This window comes from Mesocricetus auratus, unplaced genomic scaffold, assembly GCF_017639785.1.
Source record: "Mesocricetus auratus isolate SY011 unplaced genomic scaffold, BCM_Maur_2.0 Super-Scaffold_100010, whole genome shotgun sequence".
NCBI lineage: Eukaryota > Metazoa > Chordata > Mammalia > Rodentia > Cricetidae > Mesocricetus > Mesocricetus auratus.
The window spans coordinates 81,975,512-82,003,437 of record NW_024429194.1 but is presented as its reverse complement, the minus strand read 5'-3'; the positions used below and the strand labels follow the sequence as shown (position 1 = coordinate 82,003,437).

At 46.3% G+C, this 27,926-nt stretch overlaps 1 protein-coding gene across 2 annotated transcripts; it reads right to left on the bottom strand.

Moving 5' to 3' along the window:
- Nucleotides 1-64: 64 nt before the first annotated feature.
- Poldip3 (DNA polymerase delta interacting protein 3) lies at nucleotides 65-27,926 on the bottom strand. 2 transcript variants are annotated; one of them, XM_040754083.1, is made up of 9 exons: nucleotides 27,661-27,926; nucleotides 15,469-15,859; nucleotides 14,872-14,958; nucleotides 11,403-11,498; nucleotides 10,319-10,498; nucleotides 9,731-9,808; nucleotides 6,674-6,803; nucleotides 3,049-3,115; nucleotides 65-2,062 (listed from the first exon to the last, which is right to left on the bottom strand). In XM_040754083.1, the coding sequence occupies exons 1-9, from the start codon at nucleotides 27,909-27,911 to the stop codon at nucleotides 1,885-1,887; spliced, it is 1,458 nt and encodes a 485-aa protein (XP_040610017.1). In that variant the 5' UTR covers nucleotides 27,912-27,926; the 3' UTR covers nucleotides 65-1,884. The 2 variants fall into 2 exon arrangements, with proteins under 2 accessions (XP_040610017.1, XP_040610018.1); XM_040754084.1 differs by lacking the exon at nucleotides 14,872-14,958.

The window sequence follows — 27,926 nt, the reverse complement described above, 5'->3', positions numbered from 1 at the left end:
CATGCATCATGAATGCACACACACACACAGTAAATATAGTAAAAAAAGACACTATAGCTCAACGTTAGGAATAACAAACATTTATTGAGAAATGGAAAGTAACAAGCCCTTCCATCCCACAATGTCGTTCTCTCCTGAACAAGACACAAAGAAGTAATGCAAGGGAGGGAGGGATGCAAGGGAGGGAGGGACATGAGGGTTGGCCCACCTTTTCTGTTTCCCAAGATGACATTGTATAATGCAGGGGAGGCACCCCACGCACACAAAGTAGCACATAGCCAGGAGGCTGAGGCTGACTCAGTTCAACGGTGCTGTTCAGAGCATGTATGGTTCAAAAAGAGCAGGAGAACCACGAAAGGCCTAGGCCATCCATACACTACACAAAGCAAAAAGCGTGACAACTGTTCCCACAGCCAGAAAAGTCAGGCCCTATGTCTTCCGGTGTTCTCTTGGACCAGGAAGGGTGAAGCATGGAGGAATGTGTTCTATTTGCTGAAAAGAATTAAGTTTGTACCTATTTAGAAGGGTTTAAGAGAAGCAGACTTCTTTGAACAGTAAAGTGAAGCACCCCAGATGCCATTCCTGGATCCCTTGGCTGGGTGCCCTCAGAGCTCTTGGCTCAAACTAGACACTTCTAGCTGGGCAGATCAAACTCCAGAAGATAAACTAATTGAAGTTCTCTTTACTGGGCTAGCCCTGAAGGGTCATGGTGTCTCAGCTTCCTTTACCAATGTGTGTGCTATGAGAGCTTAGAATCTCCTGTTCCCATTGTCAGAGGACTATTGCCCAGCTCTGGAATGGTGCTGCTTGATACTCAGCACACGCCTAAGTTCCATAGTTCTGAACTAACAGCCTAGGAGCATGCTGTAGAAAATAGCCCACCAGCTTGCCTGGTAGGCCATGTCTACTCTCAGACCACTCATGGCAGTGAGGGTCACTTACACGAACAGAGACAATGCCAGGGTGGCAGATGCACTTTGGGTAATCCTGACTGCTGTTCTGTAGATAACTGAAGCCAGAAAGGCAGAGCTAGAGGCAGCCAACAGCTCCCACTCAATCAACCTCTTGAAAGCCCACTGTAGAGTCTAGAAAAAGGCCCAAACAATTTGGAGCTGCTACCTGCACCAAAACCAGGTTGTGGTTTTGCCCTGTCAGATGAGAACCAAGAGGGCTTAAAAGCACAGGTCCCTGCCTGTGCTCCTATCTAGAAGCAGAGAATTGGACCAAGGCCTTTGGCACAAGTCTAACAAAGGAACATGAACTCTGGGAAATCCTTTTGAGCTGCCCAAGACAACACAGGCAGCTAGGAGCTGGCAACACAGTCAGTCACCCTACCTGCCCCCGTCACAGAGCTCCCCGAATTAGGAGACAGGTTGATGATGATGGTGGTGAAAAGACAAGAGTCAGTGACCTAGTGCAGCTCCCCGCTGGTCTACTGTCCACCAAATGGCAGGAGGTCGTCCCAATCATTCCATTGTTTTGTTTGTAAAACTTCAACAGAACAAGAAAACTCCTGAAAACCAAACAAAAAAAGCAGCCTCTCCAACAGCTCCAGTGCCCTGAGTCCCACGGCTACCCAGGGAAACAGTACACCATTTCTAGGAAAGAAATCAGCTTGGGGCCAAGGGGAGGGGAGACACACAGACAAACACAGCCTACCTTGAGGAGTGGAGGAAAGAGGAAGACACACAATAGAAATGTAACACAGAAGGGCAAGGTATGGAACAATACAGAAAGGTGGGTCCCATCCAGTGAGGAAGCTCTCCCTGGTGCCTTGACCCTTGCTCAGGGGGCTTCAGTCCAACGGCCCATTGGTCACAAGCTTTGCCTAGGGAAACAGAGCCACCCTCCACTGCCCTGTTTCTGGCTGCCCCACTCCCTTCCTCAAAGTTTGATTTTGAATTCTGTGGGCTGTGTGGTCACAGAGGCCCCCGAGGACTTGAAGAGAGCTTTGAGAATGGTGTCAGGATCCACTTCAGCAGGAGGGTTGGAAGAGGAGGCAGCATTCCCCCGCCGAGGCAGCTCACTCTCCTTCTTCACTGAGGGGCTGTCACTCAGCCGCCTGTGAGGGCAGAGAACCAAAACCCTGTCAGTTTCTCCTTAGGTGGGGCTCTACCTCACTACTGAGCATCTGTTGGAAGCTGGGCATGGAGTGTAATGCTCTCCACATCTTGGAGGAGACCTGGATGCAGCCTGCTGAGTGTGGGAGTTTCAAGTCTAGAAATACCACAATGTTCTTCTGGATGGTCACACATTACACAATCTTTCAAAGTCTAACCTAATCCAACCACATTCATGCTGGTTAGCCCAATGACTTCCTAATCTATCAGGTCATAAAAACCTTCAATGTTTTTATTTTTTAAATTTTAAACCATGTTTACATGTGTGTCAGTGCATGTGAGGGCAGGTGCTCACGGATGGTTTTAAAATGCCCAACATGGGGAACCAACCCTAGGTCCTCTGCAAGAGTAGCATGCACTCTCATTACTGAGCTGTCTCTCCAGTTCCTCTCCAAAACACCTCTAAAGCACAACCTATTCCTGACAGTTTTACAGACTTGTCTGATCATTGTCCATTACCCAAGTTCAAATCCTGCCTTTACATGTTCAAGTCTATTCTAGGTTTGCCTGGCAAAAATTCCATCTACCTTGGCAAGTCTCACCTTCTCCTTGTGTATATCGTCCCTTTTCAAGAAAGTTCTATCCTGCCAGCCTCACATCTCAGGCTCCAGTAAGTCAGGCACATGTGCCCAGGAGCGCTACAGCACCAGCTCAGCACAGTTACTGTTCACCTCACACAGAGGGGAGAGGACTGGTTTGCTGGACACCGTCATATTAGTGCACCGCATTCAGACCCTGGGAACAGGCTGAGACAAGCCCCATGGTTCTAATGTAAGCATCCTGGTTGACCACTGAGGATCGGGCAGAGGGAATGGAATGGAGAACAAAAGCAGCTGTGATGAGGCGCTTTAGCCTCAGAACAGAAGAGGTGACTATGCAGAATAAACAAGCTGAGACCCTGCTCCAGCCTGTCCCCCTTGGCACTTACAGCAGGATGGGCTGATCTGAGGTGATGACATTCCCATTCATGTGAAGGTTGCACTTCATGGGTTGCCCTGGAAACCAAAAAAGGAAAAGTCTACATCAAGAGACCTGTTCCTCATAGAAGGACAAAGGTCACCACCACCATGACCAAGGGTCACTCGAGTCAGACATGGTGATCCAGCTCTGAAACGTAAGTATTGAGAGACGCAGACAGGAGGATCCCAAGTTTGCAGCCAGCCTGGAGTACCTCGTGTGGAACAAACAGAAGCTATCTAGCATGGAGGTCTGGGGGCAGCTAACTGGCCATTTTCTGAATGTGCACCCTCTAAGACTATGAACTCTGACCTATACCTTAGAACACACTGACTCTTTCACCTACGAGATCCCAGAATCTCTCCCCATCTCCATGCTTACTCTTGCTAACACACGCTTCATGTCTTGTGAAACGTGTGATCCTAAGTATGGTGTACTGCATTAACGAGAATAGGCCTGGTTCAGTAAGTCCTTGCCTAAGCCAAACCAATGCTAGTGCTGCCTCTGAAAACCCAAATGAACCTCTTTTCTATGTAAGAATATAGCTTCAAGTATTTCATCACAGCAACAGAAAACACAGGAACACATGTAGACACTAAGGAAGTCTGAGAGTGTAAGGGACCCTCAGTAATGAGACCAGGAAGCAACTCTGCTTCACACTGGAGTCGGTGACTGTAGGATGGGGAAGGAACTGTGCAGTGAGAAGCCACTCAAACAGGTTTGTGAGGTACACAGTAAGGAAAACCATTTATGCTATGACCATACGCAAAACAGATTTAAAGATGTATGTGAGGCTTTCCCCTGTCCATAGAGGATCAAGTGCTATGAGGCTCACTCCCACTGTGTGAGCCATGATGTGCAGAGAACAGAGCTGAGAGCATTTCTGTACCCAAGTCAAGTTACTAACCTGAAACAGGTTCTGATAAATTACAATGTGCACTGCAAGCTCTTGAACAACCATAAAGAAAATGATTCAAAATACACACTCAACTCATTCAAGGAACCAAACATCTGATTATTAGTAGTACATGTGGGTGGATCACTGAATCCACTTAAAGGAAAGCAAAGGTGAAACTGGACCGAATCCATACTGCTGACCTCAGGCACAGCCCACTGCACCATGCACTGCACTACAGTGCCTTGAAGGGCTTATCCCCCTTCCTTTCTCCAAACTGAAGGCTCCTAGTACCCTAATGAATGAGGTTATCAGGGCCACTTTTGCAAGAGCAGTGCTCACTCTAAGTCTCTGTCACTTTTTTTTTTTTTTTTTTTTTTTGGTTTTTCGAGACAGGGTTTCTCTGTGGCTTTGGAGGCTGTCCTGGAACTCGCTTTGTAGACCAGGATGGCCTCGAACTCACAGAGATCCGCCTGCCTCTGCCTCCCGAGTACTGGGATTAAAGGCGTGCGCCACCAACACCCAGCCTCTGTCACTTTTTTGTTTGCTTGTTTGTTTTGATTTTTCAAGACAGGGTTTCTGTGAGGCTTTGGAGTCTCTCCTAGAACTCACTCTGTAGACCAGGCTGACCTTGAACTCACAGGGATCTGACTACTAGGATTAAAGACACGTGCAACCTCCGTCAGGCCTCTGTCATGTTTTGGTGATTTTGCCCTACCTGGAGCTGTCTCAGTGTTATCACATCTGTCCTGTGATACAGTAAGATATATCAGAAGTGTGTGCTCTGGTTGCCCCACTGACTAGCCATTCCTGTCTCTTTCTAGCCTGCCTATTCCTTGAAACATATCACTGAAATCAGACCAACAATAACCCTATGAGTTTGTCTTGTTTGAGAAAGGTCCAACTGTATAGACTAGGCTGTCCTGTAACTATGCAGCCCAGGCTAGACAGTCTGAGCTATGATTTAGAAATGGTCACAGGAAGGGAAGAACTGTACATCTAGTCAATGCTGCTAGTTAAAGGCACAGGCTGGAGCTGAGGCTCAGGAGGAAGGTGTTTGCTTAGCATGTGTGAGCCCTTTGGTTGGATCCCTAGCACTGGGGGGAAGGGGGAGGATCGGATCACAAAATGAAATTATGCCTAGTGGTGCATTACTTGTAATCCCATCCCTTGGGAGGTAGAGGCAGACTGAGTTAGTATTTGTTGTTTGCAAACAAATACCACCACCCCCATCAAGAAAAAGGAATAGTGTGGTGGGGGACAGAGAGACAGACAGAATACCCTGTAGAATGAGAGGAAATAACTGTACACCATTTACCTACTCAAAGACCTGACCTACACATTAAATGAAACACTCTTGTGCGTGTGTAAGGGTGGGCATGGGTGCACATGGAGGCCAGAAGTCAGCATCGGTGTCTTCCTCTACACTCACCTTATTAGTCATTTAATGTTTACTGTGGACTTACTTGAGACAGGGTCTCTCACTAACTGGCTAGCAAACCTAAGGATCCATGATAAGGGTTGTCCTTCTGTATATGTTTCTCTTACTGGTTGATGAATAAAACACTGTTTGGCCAATAGAGGCAGGAAGATAGGTGGGACTAGGAGACGAGGAGAATTCTGGGAAAGGTAGGCAGAGAGGCACCGCGAAGAGTGGCCATGTAGTTGAGAAAGGAGTAACAGGTCCAGGCATTCTCTGGTAAGCCAAGACCATGTAGAAATACATTGATTACTAGAAATGGGTTAATAACCAAGACAGAGCTGGTCAATAAAAAGCCCTAGCCATCGGCTAATAGTTTTGTAACTAATATAGCATCTCCATCTGTTTATTCGAGGCTCAAGGATGGTGGGACCTGGCAAGACAAGAAAACTCTAGCAACAGATCCACCTGTCCCTGTACCAACAGCTGTGGTATTGCAGAAGCATGTGAACTTTTATATGGGTACACAGAACCTCAACTCAGGTCCTTATGCTTGCACTTAACCCACTGAGCTCTCTCCCTAGCCTTGTGATTATCTGAAGAACCTTTACAACTCAGGATTTAAAAAATAAAAATAAAATAAGAGAATCCAGCCAGCACGCCTTCAATCCCAGCACTCAGGAGGCAGAGGCAGGCAGAGCCAGCATGGTCTACACAGTGAGTTCCAGAACAGCCAGGCTACACAGAGAAACCCTGTTTCAAAAACCAAAAAGGAATCTAACTATAAACTGAAGAGACATTTCTCTAGAAGATACACACATGGCAGATAAGCACATGCAAACCAGAGTGCCAAAGCTGTCTATTATTCTCTGCTTCCGTGACCTAGTCCAGTGCCCTAGTCCTCGGCTGACTCTTACCACATACACAATGAGCAACTGGAAAGGAGCATGGCACAGAACTCCTTTGACTATTTATCTTGAGACATACAAAGATAGCAGTTTACTCAGTGGTAAATCTCAAGCAGAAGACAACATACAGCCAAGACTCCAGGCCTCTGAAAAACCTGTGTCCTAGCAAGCCCAAATGTGAAGTCTGGCTTTCCCAGTAAGACCCTGAAGATACTCAGCCACAGAGTGCACATCACTGCCTCTTCCTGTTACCCAGAAGGTTGCAAGGGAGTGAGCTCCCCCATCTTTACACCAACCTCAGAGGACAGCTCACCCCAAAAGCCTACTGCTTAAAAACAGAGGAGGACATGGTGACAGCTCCCCTCTAACTTACCGTCCAGACATCGGTTGTTGTACTTCTTGTATGCAGTGATGGCATCATCCTTCTTCACAAAGACAACCTCTGCTACCCCAGGATGGACCAGTCGGGCCCGCTTGAGGGCTCCACACACACAGAAAAGCTCCTGCAAAGGACAAGTGAGGTTGGGAGGGAAACCCTGACCCCCTGCCATTCACTCTCTCGGAGGACTACTCTGCAGGACTTCTTTCTCTGCTGATATTCTTGGCTTGCAGTGCCTGGAACATCCCAGGAAGTCACCCCCAAGTTCTCTCTGTGCAGTTCAACAGTGTTTACAGTTATGGAACTTCTGAGAGCTCTGTGTTAGAACAGGTGCCCAGCATTATCAAAGAACTTCCAGAGCACAGGCTCATTAAAAGCAGCAGCCAATGCAGCCCAGGGAGGGAGACTGTTGGAACTATGAAAGCTGGTGTTCTGCTGAGGGCGACTGAGAGTCATGGGCTGTTTGTTTGGTGACAGAGGAGTTCCCAGGACATGACACAGGACTCTGGCACAGAGAGTGGGTGCTGCTTTCTACCAGCTGAGTGATCACTTCTCTTGGGCTGTGTCCTCTTAGATGGCTTCCTGCTCCAGCCTTTGGGATGCTCATTAGCATTGTGAGCTAAACACCCAGCTCCAAGTGAAATCATTTTTAAAGGAGCGCTTTGTATATACTGTCTTCATTATCTAATCATCTCATCTTAGGGAGGGAGGCAGAGGCCAGAGAGGGAGGTGGAGATGTATGAGAGGGCCCAATTAGAACTTAAACCTTATTTCTTTTCTTTTTTCTTTTTTTCTGGGAAGGGGGTAGTTCAACACAGGGTTTCTCTATGTAGTTCTGGCTGTCCAGGAACTCGCTCTGTAGACCAGGCTGGCCTCCAACTCAGATCTGCTTGCCTCTGCCTCCCAAGTGCTGGGATTAAAGGCATGCACCACCAGAAACCAACTTACACCTCATTTTTTACCTGCCACTCACTTCTATGCCGAGAACAAAAAGGTTAATGACAAGATCTCTGAAATTATTTCACTATGTACCCCTAGCTGACTCTATAGACCAGGCTGGCCTTAAACTCAGAGATCCACCTGCCTCTGCCTCCCAGGGCCACCAAGCCTACCTGGCCCTACTGCTGTTCTTTTAATGTCACTTGTCTACACAAAAATTGAAATATTTATTACTGAGAAAATATTCTGAGTTTTATTTTCCACTTGTGTCTTTTCAAAGATCTTTCACACAAAGTACCTGGCACAGAGGAAGTACTCAGTAAGTGGTAATTACTGTTGCGTATTACCTAGACTGGTCTTAAACTTCTGATGCTTATAGTTCAACCCCCCTGAATAGCTAGGATTATGAACAGAAGCCATTTCAGTTCATTGTTACTTTTTGTTTGTTTTTGGTTTTTTGAGACTGTGTTTCACTGCGTAACCCTGGCTGCCTTGGAACTCACTCTATAGACCAGGCTGGCCTCGAACTCACAGAGATCTGCCTATCCCCCCCCCCCACTACTTTTTTTTTGAGACAGAATCTCTCTACATAGACCTGGCTGTTCTGGAATTTACTATGTAAACTATGCTGTCAGAGATCCACCTGCCCCTACTTCTCAAGTGCTGGGATCAAAGGTGTGCACCACCACACCCGACCACATCCAACCACACTACCACTTTTATAATCAGGAAAGAAGTGTCAAATCTTTATAGCTCTCCATGTCTTAACTACAGCTAGCTTGCTTGTAAGCTCTCGGGTGCACACTTTTATGCATGTGCTCTGTGTGTCTGTCTGTGTGTGTACCACCAGCAACACTGTCTGATAAAGGAGAAGGGGAAGGCCTCTTAGTTCTAAAGTTGTCCACACAGCACTCTGGACTTCAGTTACCCAGCAACAAATACGTTGGTTACAGGAGGAGCTGTCAGAATCTGAGATCTGGCTGCAGGGCACAGTCGGAGTCTTCAGCTGTGCTCATTTTATCACCTGACAGCCCAAAGGGTGCTTGGATTTTTAAATAAATAGCTCTGCTGAGGGGCCTAAAACCCGTGCTGAGTGAAAAGAAGTACTGGCTGCTCCCAGGCTCACATTTACCAGGCACCCAACAGTCAGGACAAGAAGGCACACTACAGAGGTCACCCACCAAACCCTGCCAAGCCATCTTGCTCCGTGAGAAGATGGAATCGTTAAGCTCCCAAAGATTCAAGGGAAAACACCAACCAGCAATGCTGTACAATGACAATGCCCCTAGGCTCTTATGTTTGAATGCCTGCTCCCCAGTTGGTGGAACTGTTTGGGAAGGGTTAGGAGGTGTGGCCTTGTTGCAGGAGTTGTCTCTGACTTTGAGGTTTCAAAAAAGTTCACGCTATTCCCAATATTTGTTCTTTCTGCCTCCTCCTTGTGGACCAAGTTCTGAGTTCTCAGCTGTTCCTGCTGTCATGCATTTGCCCCACCACGTGGACTCTAACCTCTGAAACTCTAAGCCCCATATTAAATACTTTCTTGCTGGTTGCTTTCACAACAGGAAAGTAACTAAGACAGGTATGGGAGGGACCTTCTTAGTCCTGTCGTGAAGGACACTCCAGACTGGGCAGGGTGTTATTTAGAGCCAAGCAGAAGAGAGCAAACAGCTGCACCAACCTGTGCTCTCAAAGGCTGCCTTCAAGGCTTTGGCCTCATAAAGACCACCTATCTCTGCCACTCAAGACAGACCTGCTGAGGTCATGTGAGGCCTCTGGCTGGTGCCCAAAAACTGGGCCTTCCAACACTTGTAGCTAACAGAGTAGCTCACCAGCACCACACTGTACATAATATGGTTTATTGTTTTATTTCTGCACTGTTATCCTAACTTGTTGGGGGAGTAGGTCCCCATCCTGTTACCCTACTAGGAGTCAATACCTGTTTCCCTAACTCCACCTTTGGTGATTTGGTCCTGTATCCTTGGGGGTAAAAAAATCTGCCCTGGGCACACCCATCCTTTGGTTCCAGCACATCATTAACTGATGTGGTCCTATAGATTTGTACCATAGAAGCAACCTGGGACTTAAAGGCCGGGTAGTTGTGATGGTACTTACAACAATGTCCTCCTCGGTGACTCGAGGGTGCAGATTATTCACAGTCATCTTGGTACCTTCCAAGGGGCTGAGCACAGGCTGCCATAGAGACAAGAATATGACAAGGGGTCAAAAGGCAGCATGCAGTAACACAAACTCACTCAACAACTGACCAGGAAGGCACAGCAGAAACTCCATTCTGAATCCACCTATCACACTGGGCCTCTTGGATTATACAGGCCACCAGACTCCGGCTACTTCCTATGTGCAGGCCCTTCAGACCCAAGCCTCTGCATGGAATGTATACATGCTTCCAGACTCAGTCATGGCAGGCTTAGTCATGACATAGGCTTAAATTCCTGAGAGGCACAAGACATTTCCTTAAGGTTTTCAGTAGCTTTCTTCTGGGACCCTCAGGCCATCTCTCTCCAAGGGTCCTCACTGGCCAGCAAGTTTACTGTGTACAAGGGTCCCCAGGTAGTAGCTTATTCATTTGCAGAAAGGGATGGTTAACATCCCCCTCATGGGGGGGGATTTCAAGGACCCATGGGGTACACATAGCACAGCGACCACCCACACAGGCTGATACTGGCTGAAGTAGTAACTCACCTCAGCAGGGGGCAGCTCTTTGGGAGGCTCTTCCTTGTTCACCAGCGTCCGAGACATGTTGGTCAAGGCTTTGGTTCGAACAGAGGAAGGAAGAACAGGAGCTGTGTAGGCATCATTCTGAACCACTTTTGTGAGAGGGAGGGCCTTGGACATGGACAGCTTGGAACTGCTCAGTCCAGTCTACACAAACAGGCAGAAAGGAGTCTGAGAAGCAGAGACACAGACTTTTGTTTTGTTTTTAGAGGCAGGATTTCTCTGTGCAACAGTCCTGGCTGTCCTGGAACTCAATTTGTGGTCCAGGCTGACCTCGAACTCACTGAGATCCACCTGCCTCTGCCTCCCAAGTGCTGGGATTAAAGGCGTGCGCCATCACCACCTAGCAAGCTGGGCTATGTTGAATAGGTTCATCCACTCTCTCTGTGCTGCTTCCTTATCATAAACACAAATTCATGTCACAGAGAAGGAGAAATCTTATATAAAATTACTACAAGCACTGTTTTTCTAACTGGAATTAGCCATGGACTAAGCCAGCAGACAGGCAGGCAAACCCAAACAGTCTAATTACTAGAAAGGCTTCTTCCCTTTATATAAATGAACTGGCAACATTCAACTTCACAACCACTGAAGAACTTAAATTAGTAACCAGGAGATTGCTTCACACTTTGGGATCGTGGGCCAAAGCTGAGCCTTTGCAGCAGGACTCTCCTCCAGCTCCCAGACACTGCTTTCTCACTTCTCTGCATGATGTCTGACATTTCCAGATACAGACCAGCTTTTCTTGACTTGCCAACAAACTTCTACTGCTTAGTTTACCCAGTCTGTCGTACTGTTTCAGCAGCAGAAAATGGACTAAGACACAATTCCCTTCAAGTGTCTCAAACCCAGCCCCTTGAAATGGCAGCTCTTCATTTCCCTGCTGTGGGAGCTTGAGCAAAGTCCTGGACACCCCAGGACATCTCAGCAATGATAAAGCCAGGGAGCTGGCTAGTTATGGCTCTAAAAAATATCTCATAGTCAGAATCAATGAGAGGCTCTTTTCTCCACAACCTCATCCACCCACTAGGCCTGACGCAGAGTACCATACCATGTGATGGACAAAGCTGCCTGTAGCTGCAAACTTCATCTGTTTAGTAGGAACAGGTGCTGCAACGTCATCATCTTCATCTAGGTCATATAAGTTCTGAGAATAAAGAAACAGTAGCTGGGCTAGCGATGTCACTCAGTGGTGATTCCCTAACACCCAAGAATAAACAAATCAACCAGATGGATAAATGCTAATATGGTATGAAGGCCCTCAACAAACATCTGAACCAAAAGCTGAGAAATCCTGCTGCAATGAACAAGGAACTAAGGAAGGAGGTGGACCACATGAAACCAGGAGCCAGGGGAGACTTGGGACTCAAGTCCATACAAGGTAACTCCTACTCACAGAACTCAGTAAAAACTGCTAAAAAGGGGCTGGAGAGATGGCTCAGAGGTTAAGAGCACTGACTGCTCTTCTATTGGTCCTGAGTTCAATTCCCAGTAACTATATGGTGGCTCACAGCCATCTACAATTCAGTCTGGTGCCCTCTTCCGGTATGTATGCAGAACACTGTATATGTAATAAATAAATCATTTTTTAAAAATTGCTAAAAAGAGCCGGGCGGTGGTGGCGCACGCCTCTAATCCCAGCACTCGGGAGGCAGAGGCAGGCGGATCTCTGTGAGTTCGAGGCCAGCCTGGTCTACAAGAGTGAGTTCCAGGACAGCCTCCAAATCCACGGAGAAACCCTGCCTCGAAAAAACAAAAAAAAAAAAAAAAAAAATTGCTAAAAAGGATGCGAAATTATTTTTTGGTAGGAGTAATCCATGTAGCCCAGCGTGGCTTGAAATTCAATCCTCTTGTCCCTAGCCTCCCAGGTACTTAACACAAGACAAGAAATATCATTTTCTGTTTTTGTTTCTTTGACACAGGGTTTCTCTGTGTAGCTCTGGTTGGCTGCCCTGGAACTCACTCTGTAGACCAGGCTGGCTTCGAACTCAGAGATCTGCCTGACTCTGCCTCTCGAGTGCTGGGATTAAAGGTGTGTGCCACCACCGTCTGGCTCAGAAGTATCTTTTTATAAGTAGCAAATGCTTATCCAGAATCTCATATTCAGTTAATGATACAGTCTGAGAAAAAATGTCATTGTGGGGCAACAAAGTATACTTACAGTATTTACACAAGCCTAGATGGTAAGATGGTAGAGCCTACTACATAGCTAGTCTGGAATATGCCACTGTATGCAGTCTATCACTGAACACAAAGCTACTGTGAAGTACATGATTATGCATCATCTGGCTTGGAAAGGCATTCCAGAGTCTGGTCTGTAGGAGTAAGCATAACCCTACAGAGAATTTTATCCCAAATGTATACACAGTAGAGTATTTCTAGTAGGAAAAAAAAATGTCAAATCAATAATTATCCAGTTTTTAAAGATTTTTATATAAATTTGAAAATTATGAAAAAAAATCATTACAAAATTGGGTGATAATATAACCTTAATTCTACTTAGTAAGTATTAAACAAGAGTAACAACAGAAATAAATGAAAAAACAGGAGGGCTAGAGTGCTTCAGTGGTCCAGTACTTATCTAGTACCATAAGGCCCCAAGTTTCATCCCAGCACATCAAAAACAGAACAGCAGCAAAAGGGGCAGTTAGAGAGCGCTTGCTACTCTCTAAGAGCTGGGTTCAGTTTCTGGCACCCACATGATGGTGAAATTCCAGTTCCGGGACCTTCTTCTGACATCCTCAGCACCCAGCATAATAAACAGTACACATGCAAACACACACTGATATATACTTTTTTAAAAAAAGATTTATTATATATAGTATTCTGTCTCCACACCAGAAGAGGACACCAGATTTCATCATAGATGGCTGTGAGCCACCATGTGGCTGCTGGGAATTGAACTCAGGACCTCTGAAAGAGCAGCCAGTGCTCTTATCCTCTGAGCCATCTCTCCAGCCCCAATACTGATACACATTTTAAAAACAAACAAATGAGTTGGGTGTTGGTGGCACATGTCTTTGATTCCAGCACTCGGGAAGCAGAGGCAAGTGAATCTCTGTGAGTTTGAGGCCAGTCTGGTCTACAAAGTGAGTGCCAGGACAGTCTCCAAAGCAATACAGAGAAATTGTGTCTCAAAAGAAAACTAACAGGAAGGAGCTACAGTAGTCAATAGTTCCTGGCTTGGTGAACAGGTATATGAAGGGTGTTTTTCTCCATTAGATACATGTAATGTTTATACTAACAAACAATTCAGTTTTCCTGTCTTCTACTGCCCTTTATGCCTCTGCTTTCTCAGTAAGAAGTTTCTTTCCAGAGGCTCGGGTGGAGATGCTGAGATGGTACACAATACCAAGTCCTGGGTTTCATCTGCAGCACAATACACCAGGAAGGTGGAGGCAGGAGTATCAAATGTTCTAGGGGACTGGAATCCAGCCTGTCTACAGGAGATCCTGTCTCAAAAAAATATTTCCTTTTGGAGACAAGGTCTCCCCCTACATAGCTGAGGCTGTTCTAGCTCTTGTGACCTCCTGACTCTGCCTCCTTGGTTACACCTATACCATGCCTGAATCTTTCTTTTTTAAGTTTTGTTTTTGTATTTTGAGGCAGGGTTTCTCTGTGTAGCTTTGGCTGTCCTGGAACTCATTCTGTAGATCAGGCTGTCCTAGAACTCATAAGAGATCCACCTGCCTCTGCCACAGGAGTGCTGGGATTAAAGGTGTGCCACAAGGGCTGGAGAGATGACTCAGAAGTTAAGAGCACTGGCTGCTCTTCCAAAGGACCCAGGCTCAATTCCCAGAATCCACATAGCAGTTCATAACTATCTGCAGGGGACATACCTTTGTCATATGGACATACATGCAGGCAAAGCCCAATGAGCAGTAAATAAATAGATAATTAAAAGAAAAAAAAGTGTGTGGTACCACCACCTGGCTGTTTTTTTTTCTTTTTTCTTTTTTTGGCTGTTTCTTTTTTAAAAACAAGGTCTCATTCTGTACCCAGGCTGTCCTGAACTCACTATATAGCCCAGGGCTCAAATTCTTGGGCTCTGGCCCAGTCTCCAAGTACTGAGATTACAGGTGTAAACCATGTCTCCAAAGATGTCACTGCTTCTTTTTCTGCATTAGTATCTCATTATGTAGAACAGGCTAGCCTCAAACTCAGAGAGATTCACCTGCCTATGTTCCCTGAGCTCTAGGATTAAAGGTATGCCATCACACCTAGTACAAGTTTCCTCTTAAAACTCACAGACTCCAAAGTGAAAACCTCCTTCTAACACTTGGAAATAGGAGCTGTAGGCCAATCCTCAGTTGATTTACCCAAGCAGAGACCTCATCATCAAAACACAAAATACACACATACACACTCAGGTATGGAGGTGTGGGGTCTCTCTCCTCTCTCTCTCTCTCTCTCTCTCTCTCTCTCTCTCTCTCTCTCTCTCTCTCTCTCTCTCTCTCTCTCTCTCTCTCTCTCTCTCTCACACACACACACACACACACACACACACACACACATTCTACCTGTTTGGCCTGGTGGTTATTGACAACACTGATCCTCATTCCAGCAGGATGAGCATGAAGTGGCACCATGGCCTTTTGCTGTGGAACCTAGAAACATCCAGTGGTCATAATCCATCCCAGAAGGTTCAAGTGCATTCTAAGTAGGTCCATGAACTTGAAATATGTTGGCATGTGCAAATATCAGCCAGGGTCAAGCAATAATGGACCTAAAGAGCTTAATGAACTTGGCTCAGTCAATAACTGGTGCTATCCCTGTAAACAAAGCTAAGGCAGATTAAATGCTGTTTCCTTTCCTTCTAGAGTAGTGGTTGTGTGGGGTGTTGAGGACATCAGACAAGTAGTCAGATCTCCTAGGTTTCTACCCTGGTCCTCCCTGACTAGATGAGTGAATAATGTCAACTTTGTGGACCTCTCCTTTAAAAACAATATTCAGTGTTCCACAAGACTGTGTTCTCTAATATACTCTATGACTTTCTGTAAGCCAAAGAGTGCTGAACCGACACTTGGAACTTGCATTTTTGCTATTCCCCAATGTTTCCTGCATACTTCAGTTTTCTTCCCAGGTTTCTGGAAATGCAGGCAGGAGCCACAGCATACCTGGATGGTTTTGGTGAGTTTCAGAGCAGGTGTCACCGTCCCAATGGGTGGGCTTGTGAAGGTAACAGGGGATCTCCTCTTCAAGCTGATCTTCTCCCGGGCATCAGTCACCTGCCGGGGCTTCTGAGGCACAGCATTCTGCTGCTTTCGGGAGTTCAGCATCTCTCTAGCATCCTGTACTTTTCCTCTGATCCGAAACCGAGCATCCTTCTGTAAAAGCTTCTCCCTGGCATCTTTGACTCCGAGCTTGAGCCGAGCATCTGAGATGCCAATCTTCTGCCGGGCATCAAATCTCTGCTGGAAGGTGGCTGTGCGAGCTGGCTGGCTAAGAAGACTATGCTGGATCCCAACTCGAGATCGGATGCCTCCAATTCCTGGTCTGGCACTGAGCCTGCAAGTACAAACTGCAACAGTCAATGGACTGAAGATCAACAGCAGCCCATGGAGGAGACCTAAGAACACTGAGCATAGAGGTCGCCCCACAATTTTCAGAACCCTGCTTACACCCAAATATACAAAAGCATACAAACTTCTCTCTTGCCTCCGGCTTTTAACTTGGTGCCATAAACAAAATTATAGAGTCCCCCACAAGTTAAGACTGTTTTCATCCCTGATCATGCTTTTAATTCTCTACATACCACAAGGTATTTGTTATGCCTGCTTTCTATATGGAAGGCAGACCTGGTGAAGCTGCCTCTTAAAACAAATGGTGCCTCTCTCTATGCAGGCAGACACTTCTTACTAGGACTAAGGGAGCCAACATGCAGGTCTCAGCACTCCAAGAACAAAGATATAAAGATTTAATAGCCAGGAATGGCAATGCTCATTAATTGCAGCATCCAGGAAGCGGAGGCAAAAAGGGTGCTGCTGAGTTCAAGCTATACTGGTCTGAGCTATACTGCAAGACAGTGGCTTAAGAGCGTGTGTTTCTCTAGCAGAGGACTTGGGTTGGTCCCAGCTCTGGCATGGTGGCTTACACCATCTACAACTCTAATTCTAGGTGATCCAATACCTTCTTCTAACTTCTGAAGGGTATCAAGTTCATACATGGTACACACATGTATTACATACGTGCATACATGCACGCGAAATGCTCATACACATAAGGTAAGTAATTTTTAAAGTAGCTCTACGGTAACAAAAAGCATACAATTTCATAACTTCTGAAGTTAAAATGAAGGCTAGAGCGATGGTACAGTGGTTAAGAGCACTTGCTATTCTTCCAGACTCAAGTTTGGTTCCCAGCACACGTGACAGGAACAACCACCTGTAACTCCAGCTACAGAAGATCTGATACCCTTTTCTAGCCTCTCAGGCACTGTACACAAATGCATGCATACACATAAAAAAGAAAATTAATTTTTTTTATTTTTTATTTTTGGTTTTTCGGAGACAGGGTTTCTCTGAATTGTTTTGGAGCCTGTCCTGGAACTCGCTCTGTAGACCAGGCTGGCCTTGAACTCACAGAGATCTGCCTGCCCCTGCCTCCCGAGTGCTGGGATTAAAGGCGTGCGCCACCAATGCCTAGCTCTAAGTTTTGTTTTTAATTGGAAATGAGGGTGCTGGAGAGCAGGCTCAGGGCTAAGAGCACTGTCTGCTCTTTCAGAGCACTTGTGGATTCAATTCCCAGCAGCCACATGACAGCTCACAACTGCCTGTGACTCTAGTTTCAGGGAATCTGACACTCTTACTCAGTATGCAGTGAAACACCAGTGTACATTAAATCTTTTTTAAAAATCAGAAATGAATTAAACTCCATTAAGCAGGCCCCATCTCTGTGGTTTCAGAGTCAACACCTGGCCTTGCTAGGTGAAGTATGGGAGTCTGCAGGTTTCTCCTGCCGGAACCCACCCATCTACTCTACCCACAGGCCTTTCTCCACACCAGGCAATAACAGAAGCAACCACTCTTAAGACGGATGTCCTGCCTCGAGACGTCTATACAACACCACCTTTCTTGGAAACCCTATTAGATTCTCCAAGACAACTTTCCTTTTAAAGTCTGTTACATCTGCTGGTTTCCTTGTTTTCTCCTCAACCCCTGAGCTGGAAGGAAAGGCAGAAACAGGTTAATTTCTTTTCCCAGGTCTGTGTGCTCTCTCGGACACTTTTATGTACTCTTCAAATACAGAGCTGTCAGATTCCACCCTGAGTTAGGGATACTAAACTCCAGGCACTCTCTGAGCTAAACCTGGAAAAGAGCTATGTTGAGAATGTTCACATTAGAAGGTCAAACTATGCTGCATGATAAGTCCCCCTATTGTTTGCAGCTCACTGACTGGGCCTCCCAGGAGGTACCTCCCACTAGACAAGTCACCAGTCACCAGGATCCTCCTCCTACTCCTCCCCTACTCTCCCACCTCAAGTGGCCAGAGCAGAACTGCCCACCTGTGCAGCACACACTGATGCTGCACATCTGTAATCCCAATACTCAACAAGAGACTGAGGCAGGAGGATTATGAGTTTAATAATAGCCTGAGCTATAGGAAATCAGGTCACAAACCCCACAAAACAAGCACACCTCTGATGCCAGGACTTGGGAGGCAGAGGCAGGTCGAAATCAGCCTGGTCTACAAAATGAGTTCCAGAATAGTCCCAGCTACACGAATAAACTGTCTTGAAAAGAGTCTCTGACTCTTTTGCCTGCTTTTGGCAACTGAATTCTATTGGGTTGCCTCATCCAGCCCTGGTATGAGGAGATGTACCTAGTCTTATGGAAGAATGGATCTGGGGGAGAGGGGAAGTTGGAGGAGGGACTAGGAGGAGAGGGAGAAAAAGAAAAAAAGAAAAACTGAATATCAAACAAATTACACATGCCCTCCCCCCCAAAAAACCCCACCAACTAAGAAGAGTTACACTTCATTCATTCATACAAGGACTTTGTGGAAGAGTCATTTACAGAATCAGAGTGAGTTTAAGGTGGTACTTGCTTGGTGTGGTTTTCTTATGCAAAGACTTTGGCGATCAGATGACAGTATGGTTCAGTGGTAGGGTAATTGTCTAGCATGCACTAGACCCTGGCTGAACCCCCAGCACTGCAAGGGAAAAAAGACTCAAGGAAACGGAGGCAGTAGAGAAACCAGTGAAGGAATAGGGTATGGAGGGTGGCCGGCACCCACAATAGGGAGAAGGAGACAAGCTGTGAGGCAGACAACACACACCTCACCTCCACTGGGCTACCCTTGACTTGTTCATAGGCTGGAAGCATGGGCAAAGTGGATTACTTAGAAAACTTGATGCCCATACAGAAAGGAGCCCTTACCAGGGTGCTCCTACAGGCTTTCTTATACCTCTCACATTTGTTAGTGATATCCATTAAATAAAAATAAGAACAACTGACTACAGGTTCAGACAGAGTTGCTACTGAAGTCCTACTCATAAACCGAAGGGAAGATTTTAATCAACAATTACCATCTAGCTCTGAACGAAAGCAAGGCAAGCAGAAAGCACCCCAGATTAAAACACCAGATTAAAGCTCCGCCAAAGCCACAGGCAATCAGGTTACCAAAGGCAACTGGAGCATGTAAGCTTCCAGGTGCTTCAAATCCAAGAGTGGCCAGTCTTCAAAGTCATCACAAACAAGTGGACACCCGGAAGCAGGTCAAAAGCAGCAGGTCAAAGAGCACTGTGGACAAGCAGCATGTAGAAATGCTGGTATAGCCAGCCCACAGCTTGCAAGTTCCCTGCTCCTGCAGTTAAGAAGCATCACCGCCTGTGCCCCACCCCCCAAGCCTCTCTGCACCCAGGTTCCCATATGGGAGCACCTCTTGGTCTTTCAAAGCACCCACAGTGCTACCACAATGACCTGTTGATAAGCCTGTATCTCCCACAGGCTGGGCTTTCTCAGGAACATACCCTGTACCTGCTTATCTGTACCAACCCTGCATCATAGGAAGGAAAGGCTGCCATCCACACATCCAAATTCTGCAAGACTATCTGTCCAGGCCTGACTCAGAGGCGCCTTAACCGGGTCCCAGAAGCTCCAGGAGCTTCTGCTCCTCTGGAATGCAATGTCTGAGACTCCAGCAACCTCCCACATTCCTCTCTGAGTGACTACGACTCCCCCATGTCTTACGATGCATCCTCCTAACACTTACATTTTCATCTCCAAAAACCTGGGAGACGACTCGGGCAGCGGGATAAGACACTCAGCCAGTTCTGCTTGCCATTCCTTTCTTCCTTTCTCTCTTTCTCTCTCTCTTTCTTTGCTTTCTTTGTTTTTTTGGTTTTTTTTTTTTTTGAGACTTACAACCTGACCCAGGCAGATAGACTCTACACAGGCTGTTTCTATAGCGTCTCCAAGCCTGCTTTCCCTGAGATGGGATGGTCTTTGTCTCTAGGATTTCTTTTCCTTACGCCTTTGGTCTGCTTTTGTTTCTCCCCAACCAAGCCTGGATGTTCTTGTTTTTATTTCTACTTTTCAGTTAGGGTTAGGCTTTTCAGTTGTCTGCCCCCATCTATAGACACAAACTGGTTGTGGTGATGCAGATCACTGGGATCCATTTTACAGAGATTCAGATGTCTTTGGGTATTGATATGTTGGGCCCCAAACCCCACGGGTCTCTGTGAGTCACTTGTCAGTCAACAACCACGGGTGCATCCTGTTTTCTAGTCCTGGCTTACAGCCCCGGCCTTGCCCCATTGGCATCAACCTCTAATTATGAAAACACAAACTCTTACACCTGGGTTTCTCCACTGTGCTGTAAGTCTGTATATAAGGGTACTACTGATTATTTTATAGTATAGAAGTGTCTATAATAAAACCAGCTAACATGATCCCCACACATGGAAAGAATAAGAAGAACCTTTGTCCAAAATCTCTCAATAATAATTCCAACATCACAGTTTTAACAGGGCTTCCTCAGCTAAATTGTGTTAGATGATGTAAACATGAATTTAATCCCAGCTCTTGGGAGGCAGAGACAGTTGGATCCCTGAGTTTGAGGCCAAATTGACCTACAGAGCAAGTTCCAGGACAGCCAAAGCTACACAGAGAAACCCTGACTCAAAAGACAAAGACAAAAACATTCCAGGTCAATACAAAGAAACCCTGCTTTAAAAAAAAAATCAAAAAATGTTTACATGCTACCTAAGTTATAAAGGCTGCTTATGTTTTTTTGTAAGTTTTACCTGGAAACTTACAAGGCCCAATGGTTTAACAAACAGGCATGCAGCCAGGGGTTGGTGGCGCACGCCTTTAATCCCAGCACTCAGGAGGCAGAGGCAGGCGGATCTCGTTCGAGGCCAGCCTGGTCTACAGAGCGAGTTCCAGCAGAGCCTCCAAAACAATATAGAGAAACCCTGTCTGGAAAAACCAAAAAAAAAAAAAAAAAAAAAAGGGGGGGCATGAGTAATATGAATTCACTGCTTTACTCTGTGTGACCTGAGTTCAGCCTTCTCTTATTAAGGTAGTGCTGCACGATTCCTTCTCAGCTAAGTAACTGCCATCTTCAGAATTCCAACTGTGTGCTTAAAACAATTACAGCTGGACTTGTTAAATGTTAATATTCCTTCAAAAGGGGAAGAGACAGACAAGGTCACTGGACTGTCACCTGAATAGCCAGCCACTCCTCACAGCTGGTTGTGCACAATTAGGCCCTGATTATATGAGAACTCAAGGTTTTTTGGATGTACAGGCTAAAAACTAAAAATAGGGAGGAGGTCCATCTACGTAGCAATAAAAAATGTTACATGTACTGAACAAATGTCCCAATTATTGCCCCCTAGAAAATTTTTACAACAAATGATGAGTATTACTGTTATAGGTCACGGAATGAAATGTTTTTTTTTAATCAAGACAGATTATGTATAAAAGTTAAAATGACTAAATTAGGGGGTTCTGGCTATCTGAATACTTCCCCACCATCTTGGCTCTTTTGGGGGAGTTCGAGATAGGGTTTCTCTGTGGAAGAGCCTAGCTGTCCTCGAACTCACTCTGTAGGACCAGGCTAGCCTCAAACTCAGAGATCTGCCTGCCTCTGTCTCTACCTCCTAGGTGCTGGGATCAAATATACATGCCACCACTTGATTAACTTAACACCTACAACAAAAGTTAATGGTTAAAAATTCATATATAGGTCATTTTAATTTGCTACAGCATGTCATGTATAAACTCCTAAAGTTATAATGGTATACACATGTTAACAAAACCTGACTTTATACAAAGTCTTTGTTAACTTCTAGCTTTCCTCAGGGACAGAGCACACACACATAAAGAACACCTAACAAAGTGCTTAACTGGTCACATGTAAGTCACCAAGACAATCAATCTGGACTGACATTTTAATCTATAGCAATGCCTCACTTGGTGACAGGGACACACTGAACAATACAGGGCAGTAATGAAACCAGCTTAGTAATGCCAAGTCACATAACCCTAGGGGCCACCTCTATGCATGTCACTTTTGTCTGTACACTGAGGGTGCATCTGTGGAAGAGGGCTCTGGCAGTTAGGGATATAGGCACTGCTCCTGCTGGGAGCAGCTATTTTGCAATTTGATGCATTTGTTCCCTGGTTACAGGCATTCTTTCAACTCCTTTCACAGCTCTGGAGGCTTCTGTGTTCCAGCTTTTTATAATTACATATCCTCTCCTGCATGAAAAGACAGCTAATCATCCCAGCAGGCAGCAGCATTGGTTACAAGGCAGGCATTAGTCATCAGGAATTCTTCAAATAAACACAACTGCTAGGGGCAGGCCTCTAAACCCGAGACAATTATGTTACCTGCACCAGAACTGCTGAAGGCTCTCTTACAAAGCCCTGCCCTATGGTCTCTAATCCCACCCCATCTCTGAGCCTACAGCCTCAATTACCCACGTAGGGACTACTGAGTTCCCTGAACACATTCTGCACATTTGTCTTTGGGAAGATGAGGAAGGGTGGCTTTGGGCAAGACTCTAAGCGCCCAGGTACTCAAGATCCTGGGAAGGGCACTGCAGGCCAAGGAGAGGGCAAATGCCCTCTGGACCCTTCTCTCCCCTAGTCTCCAACTAGAACCTGGTATACACTAAGTGTGTATGGGGATTAGGAATGCCTTGCCTTCCTGGTTCTATGGAAGAAGGAGCCAAGGCCAGCTCCAGATGTCTGATACAAAAGAGGCTGATGAAGGTAGCCGTGGGTTACATAAAGTGGAATAAAGGGAAGTCATGTTAGAGTATATGGGTGCTGGCATCATTAAAAACAAAACAAAACACTGATTTGAGTATGTGCGTGGCCCCATGTTCACCACAGCACAAATGTAGACATCAGAGGACAGCTTTCAGGAGTCCATTCTCTCCCTCTACCAAATGGGTCTTGGGATGCAACTCAGTAGACTTTTTTTTTTCCTCAGTAGACTTTTTTACCTGCTGAGCAATCTTGTTGGCCTTAAGATCATGGGGGGGTTATTTTCTGAAGATTTTATTTTTTATTTTACATAAATGTTTGTCTGAGCTGGGCGTGGTGGTGCATGCCTTTAAGCCCAGTACTTGGCAGGTGGATCTCTGTGAGTTCGAGACCAGCCTGGACCAAGTTCCAGGACAGGCTTGAAAGCTACACAGAGAAACCCTGTCTTTTTTTTTTTTTAAAGATTTATTTATTATGAATACAACATCCTGCCTCCGTGTATGTCTGCACATACCAGAAGAGGGCGCCAGATCTCATTACAGATGGTTGTGAGCCACCATGTGGTTGCTGGGAATTGAACTCAGGACCTCTGGAAAGAGCAGTCAGTGCTCTTAACCTCTGAGCCATCTCTCCAGCCCCCGAGAAACCCTGTCTTAAACAAACAAAAAGTTTGTCTGAATATGTATGTCTATGTAGCCTGCGCACAGGGATACCAAAAGAGGGTATCAGATCCCTGGCTACTAGAGCTACAAACGGTTGGGTACTGTCGTGTGGGTGCTGGGAATTGAACCACTGGAAGAGTAGTCAGTATTCTTAACCCCTGAGCCAGCCCTGAGGTCTTTTTGTTTTGTTTTGTTTTGTTTTTTCAAGACAGGGTTTCTCTGTGTAGCTTTGGCTGTTGGAAGCTGTGTAGCCTGGTCTTGGATAAACATATAGCTAGCTACCTGTCCAATGGGTTTCCTCAGGGCATGGCACCGATGAAAACGGACTCTCACTTGGCAAGGATCAGTAGTTCACAGGACAGCATAAGAATTTGCAAAATTCGTGCGGCTTGCAGACTCTTTTCTCTCTCATTGTATTGGTGATTCTTTGGGTGTTTTTACTTTTACTTTGTCAGTCACACATGCAATAGCTATAATTTTCCCTGGAAATTCTGTTCCTTTTCAAATATTTTCCCCTAAGATTCAACAGGGGGCTAATGTTTCTTAGATCTTTTATCTGTAATTACTAACTACAACTCTTAATCTTGAGAACTTTTCTGACCTAATAGAGACAGTTAGGTACACATGAGAAAACAACACTTGGAACATTAACCATGTCTCACAGTTCTGGAAAGAAGAGTGAGGCATGCATACACAGAACAGGGAAAAGGCTTCAGGAATACACATAGTGCCAACTGTTGAGAGTAAGTTCCAATCAATAAGAGCTAGTGTATTCTGATGGAAAAATGCAATGTAAAATATGGGTGGAGAGATCCGTCTTTATCAGGCATAAGAACTTACATGAAAGAACTATGGTACAGTGATATCAGAAAAGAGTGCTTTGTCACAGTCTGCTTTTTTTTTTTTTTTTTTTTTTTTTTTGGGGTTTTCCAGACAGGGTTTCTCTGTGGCTTTGGAGGCTGTCCTGGAACTCGCTCTGTAGACCAGGCTGGCCTCGAACTCAGAGATCCGCCTGCCTCTGCCTCCCGAGTGCTGGGATTAAAGGTGTGCGCCACCAACACCCGGCTACAGTCTGCCTTTTACAGAGATATTGAGGCATGGGACCCTCTTGTAAAAAAAAAAAAAAAGGAACTGTATAAAAATATTATCTTGCAGACATGAAATAATTGTCTGGGTTTGAATAGGTTTTTTTAAATCATTTTTTTAAGTTTAAAACAATCTTTTCTCATTTTACATAACAATTCCCGTTCCCACTCTCTCCCCTCCTCCTGTTCTCCCCCTTCACTCTTCAGAGAAGGCAAGGCTTTGGGGAGTCAACAAAGTCACATCACTTGAGGCAGGACAAACACCCTCCCCACTATATTTAGGCTGAGCAAGGCATCCCTCCAAAGAGAATGGGCTCCAAAAAGCCAGTTCAAGCACCAAGGATAAATCCTTGTCCCACTGCCAGTGGTCCACAGACTGCCCAAGCCACACAACTGTCACCCACATTCAGAGGCCTAGTGTGGTCCTCTGCAGATTCCCTTGCTACCAGTGAGCTCCCACTAGCTCAGGTCAGCTATTTCTGTGGGTTTCCCCTAAATGGTCTTGCTCCTCCCTCTCTTCATGTGGACTCTGGGAGAAAGAATACTGTCACTCTTAAAGCATTGTGCCGATCACTTTTAACTTTGTAACTGCAAGTAGCAGCCAGCTGACATGAGAGAGAGGACGTGTCTGGCTCGTATTTAGCTAAGCCTTCGAGAATGTTGAACTCTATGTCTAGAATAAGGTTATTCAGGGAGTGGAAAGGTGTACTGAGGAATAAAGGGAGACAATGGGGGCTTTCATAATGATCACGAAGTGTTCCTTAAACTGTGATGTATCTCCTAAAGTCAGAGACAGAAGCCAGTAACACAGCTGTTCATGTAGCCCTAGTGAGAAAAGCCGTTTAATTATAAATAATTAAATTGATTTATAATTAAAGCTCTGTTTAACTATAAATAAAGATGGCCTGAGCTATTCAGGGCCATTTGAGTGTGATCCACTTGGTAGTCAGTTTTCCGTGTACGACACCACTTCCTTGCCTTAGGACCTGAACCCGACCCAACGATGGACCCCAGAACTTGGCTGTCCTGGAACTCACTCTGTAGACCAAGCTAGCCTCGAACTCACAGAGATCTGCTTGCCTCTGCCTCTGCAGTGCTGGGACTAAAGGTGTGTGCCTTCCACTTTCAATTCCAAGTCCACCTTAGAATGGCTTTTGGGACTGTCCATGACCCTGACCACGGTCCAGACATATTAACCAACACACCTGTCTATGCAAACTTAAAGGTAAAACTAAATAACTGAGGAAATGTAACTAAAAGATAATTGTTATGTAGTATCTGAAAAACTCTGCTGAGCTTTGCAAGAAAGCAGGTGTTTTCTTGCCACCCCAAATCCCTCATTAATGTGGCCCTTGTCCCAGCACTAATGTAATTGTGGTTTCCTCTTAAAAAGTGACACACCACTGAGCTTGGTCACTAAGAGACTTTCAGAGGCAGCTCTTGGTCTGGCCATTAATAAAAGGACTGAAAACTTTTAATGGCTTAATCATCATGGAAGCCAATAACTATCTCTCGTGGGTCATTCATTATGACCCAGAAGACAGGTGATAATTGGAACTGGTGACCTGGGTGGTGACGGAAGCAGTGATGCTGAGATCAGAGTACATTTCAGTAGGGGAGACAGAAGTGTTCACTAGAGCCAGGCGTGGGGAAGGATGAGCATTCGCTGAGCAAATCAGTGTCTGGGGAAACAGAACCGAACATCTCTCCAGCGGGGCATTTACAAACTCTTAAGTTTGTAAACTCGCTGGACAACTAGCCAAGTTACCAATTCTTTCTTTTGGTTTTTCGAAGCAGGGTTTCTCTGTATTGTTTTGGAGGCTTTCCTAGAACTCACTCTGTAGACCAGGCTGGCCTCGAACTCACAGAGATCTGCCTGCCCCTGCCTCCTGAGTGCTGGGATTAAAGGCGTGCACCACCAATGCCCGGCTCAAGTTACCAATTCTTTCTCCGCTGGCAAGTTTAAATCACTGAAGGGTCCAGAGTAAATCTGAACATCAGCCCCCATCCAGCTTCTATTGCTTGACCCTTGTCCTAAATTCTCTGTGGCAGGGAGGGCAGGTTAAAAATTAAGACAAGACCCCAGATGTGTCAAGAGCTGTGCTAAAATAACCACAGACTTGTGTAAGTAAACTCCATTAAGCTTGCACAAACACCTTGTTATCACAAGTTGTAGAATCCAGAATGCACTCCCCTCTTTGGCCTCCCCTTAAGACCTAGTCTGAAGATTATCTCTTTGACTCCCCACCCTGTGTATGTTTTTCTGCCATAAAAAAAGCTTATGGCCTCTTCTTAGGGGTCTCAGGGCCGGATGCCAACCTGCCTGTGGATCTAACCAGTTAGCCGTTCTGCTACCCTGCGGTGATGGAATAAAGTTGCTTCTAACGTTGATGGCCTCACCTTCAATATCCCCAAGCATAAGCTAAAGATGGCTACCAACGTTTAAGAGTCTACTGAGTCTAAAGTGTTGCTCACTTAAAACTCCAGGACATCCATCAGTGAACACCAATGCACCCTGTCTTTTTCCTCCCTCGCCTGTGGCCAACTCAGCAGTTAAATCTGAGTCCTCTGTGGCCTTGGGAAAGTCACTCTACCTTCTCTCAGGCTCCAGCTTCCCATTTGTGAAACCTGTATATGGTAAACAAACAGCACGGGAGTGCCTGGAGCCCCAACTACTCGGGAGACTGAGGCAGGAGGACCGGTTGAGTTCAGGAGTTCGAAACCACCCTGGGCTACATGGAGGACGCCAGCTTCTCAAAACAGAAACAAACTCGCCTGTCATCCCAGCACTTAGGAAATGAAAGCAGAGAGGTTCCAGGCATTTAAGGTCAGTCTCCGAGACACAGTGAGTTCGAGTCCTGCTCCCGCTATGTGAGACCGCGTCTCAAAACAAACAAACAAAAAGACCATTACAGACACTACAATGATAGGATCAGGCGCTTGGCGCATGAAGGCTCTAAAACGCCTCTCCGCGGGCCAGGGTTCACGACAGTGGCTTCAGGGAAGCTGCAGAATCGGGTATTACAGCTCTGGACTAGAGGCTCGTCCGCTCAACTTCCATCCACTTAATCCCGAGCCGAGGCTGCGCCACCGTTGCCCTCGGACCCAGTCCCCAGGTAGGAAAGCCCGGCCCTGCCCAGCCCCGGGCCCGCCCGGGCCGGGTAACCAGTGGGCTGGCAAGCGGATGGCCCGCGCGGCCGGGCCAATAAGGAGCGCGGCGGACGCAGGGGGCGGGCGCAAGCGGCTTCTCGTGTCGCGACCAGGGCTGCTCCCCCCTCCGCCCCCAAGCCCCACGAAGCAGCGAGCCCCACGAGCCCCGAATAAAGGAAAAGGCCGCTCACCGTCCCTTGGTCGCCGTCCCGCGCTTCCGGATGAGCTCGTCCAGCGAGATGTCGGCCATCTTGCGCCGCCAAGCTAGCGGAGAGCGGGGAGGCCGACTGCGCCGAGCCCGCCCCTTCAACACTCCCGGAGCGACGAGCAGCTTCCGACACCCGGACAACCAACTCTCGCGACAACGCAAAACGAAGTTCCGAACGGAAGGGGTGGGGCCCTCTCCCCGTGAGCCTTTGCGGTGCCCGCTTCTAATCTGCATATAGAAAGCCGAAAG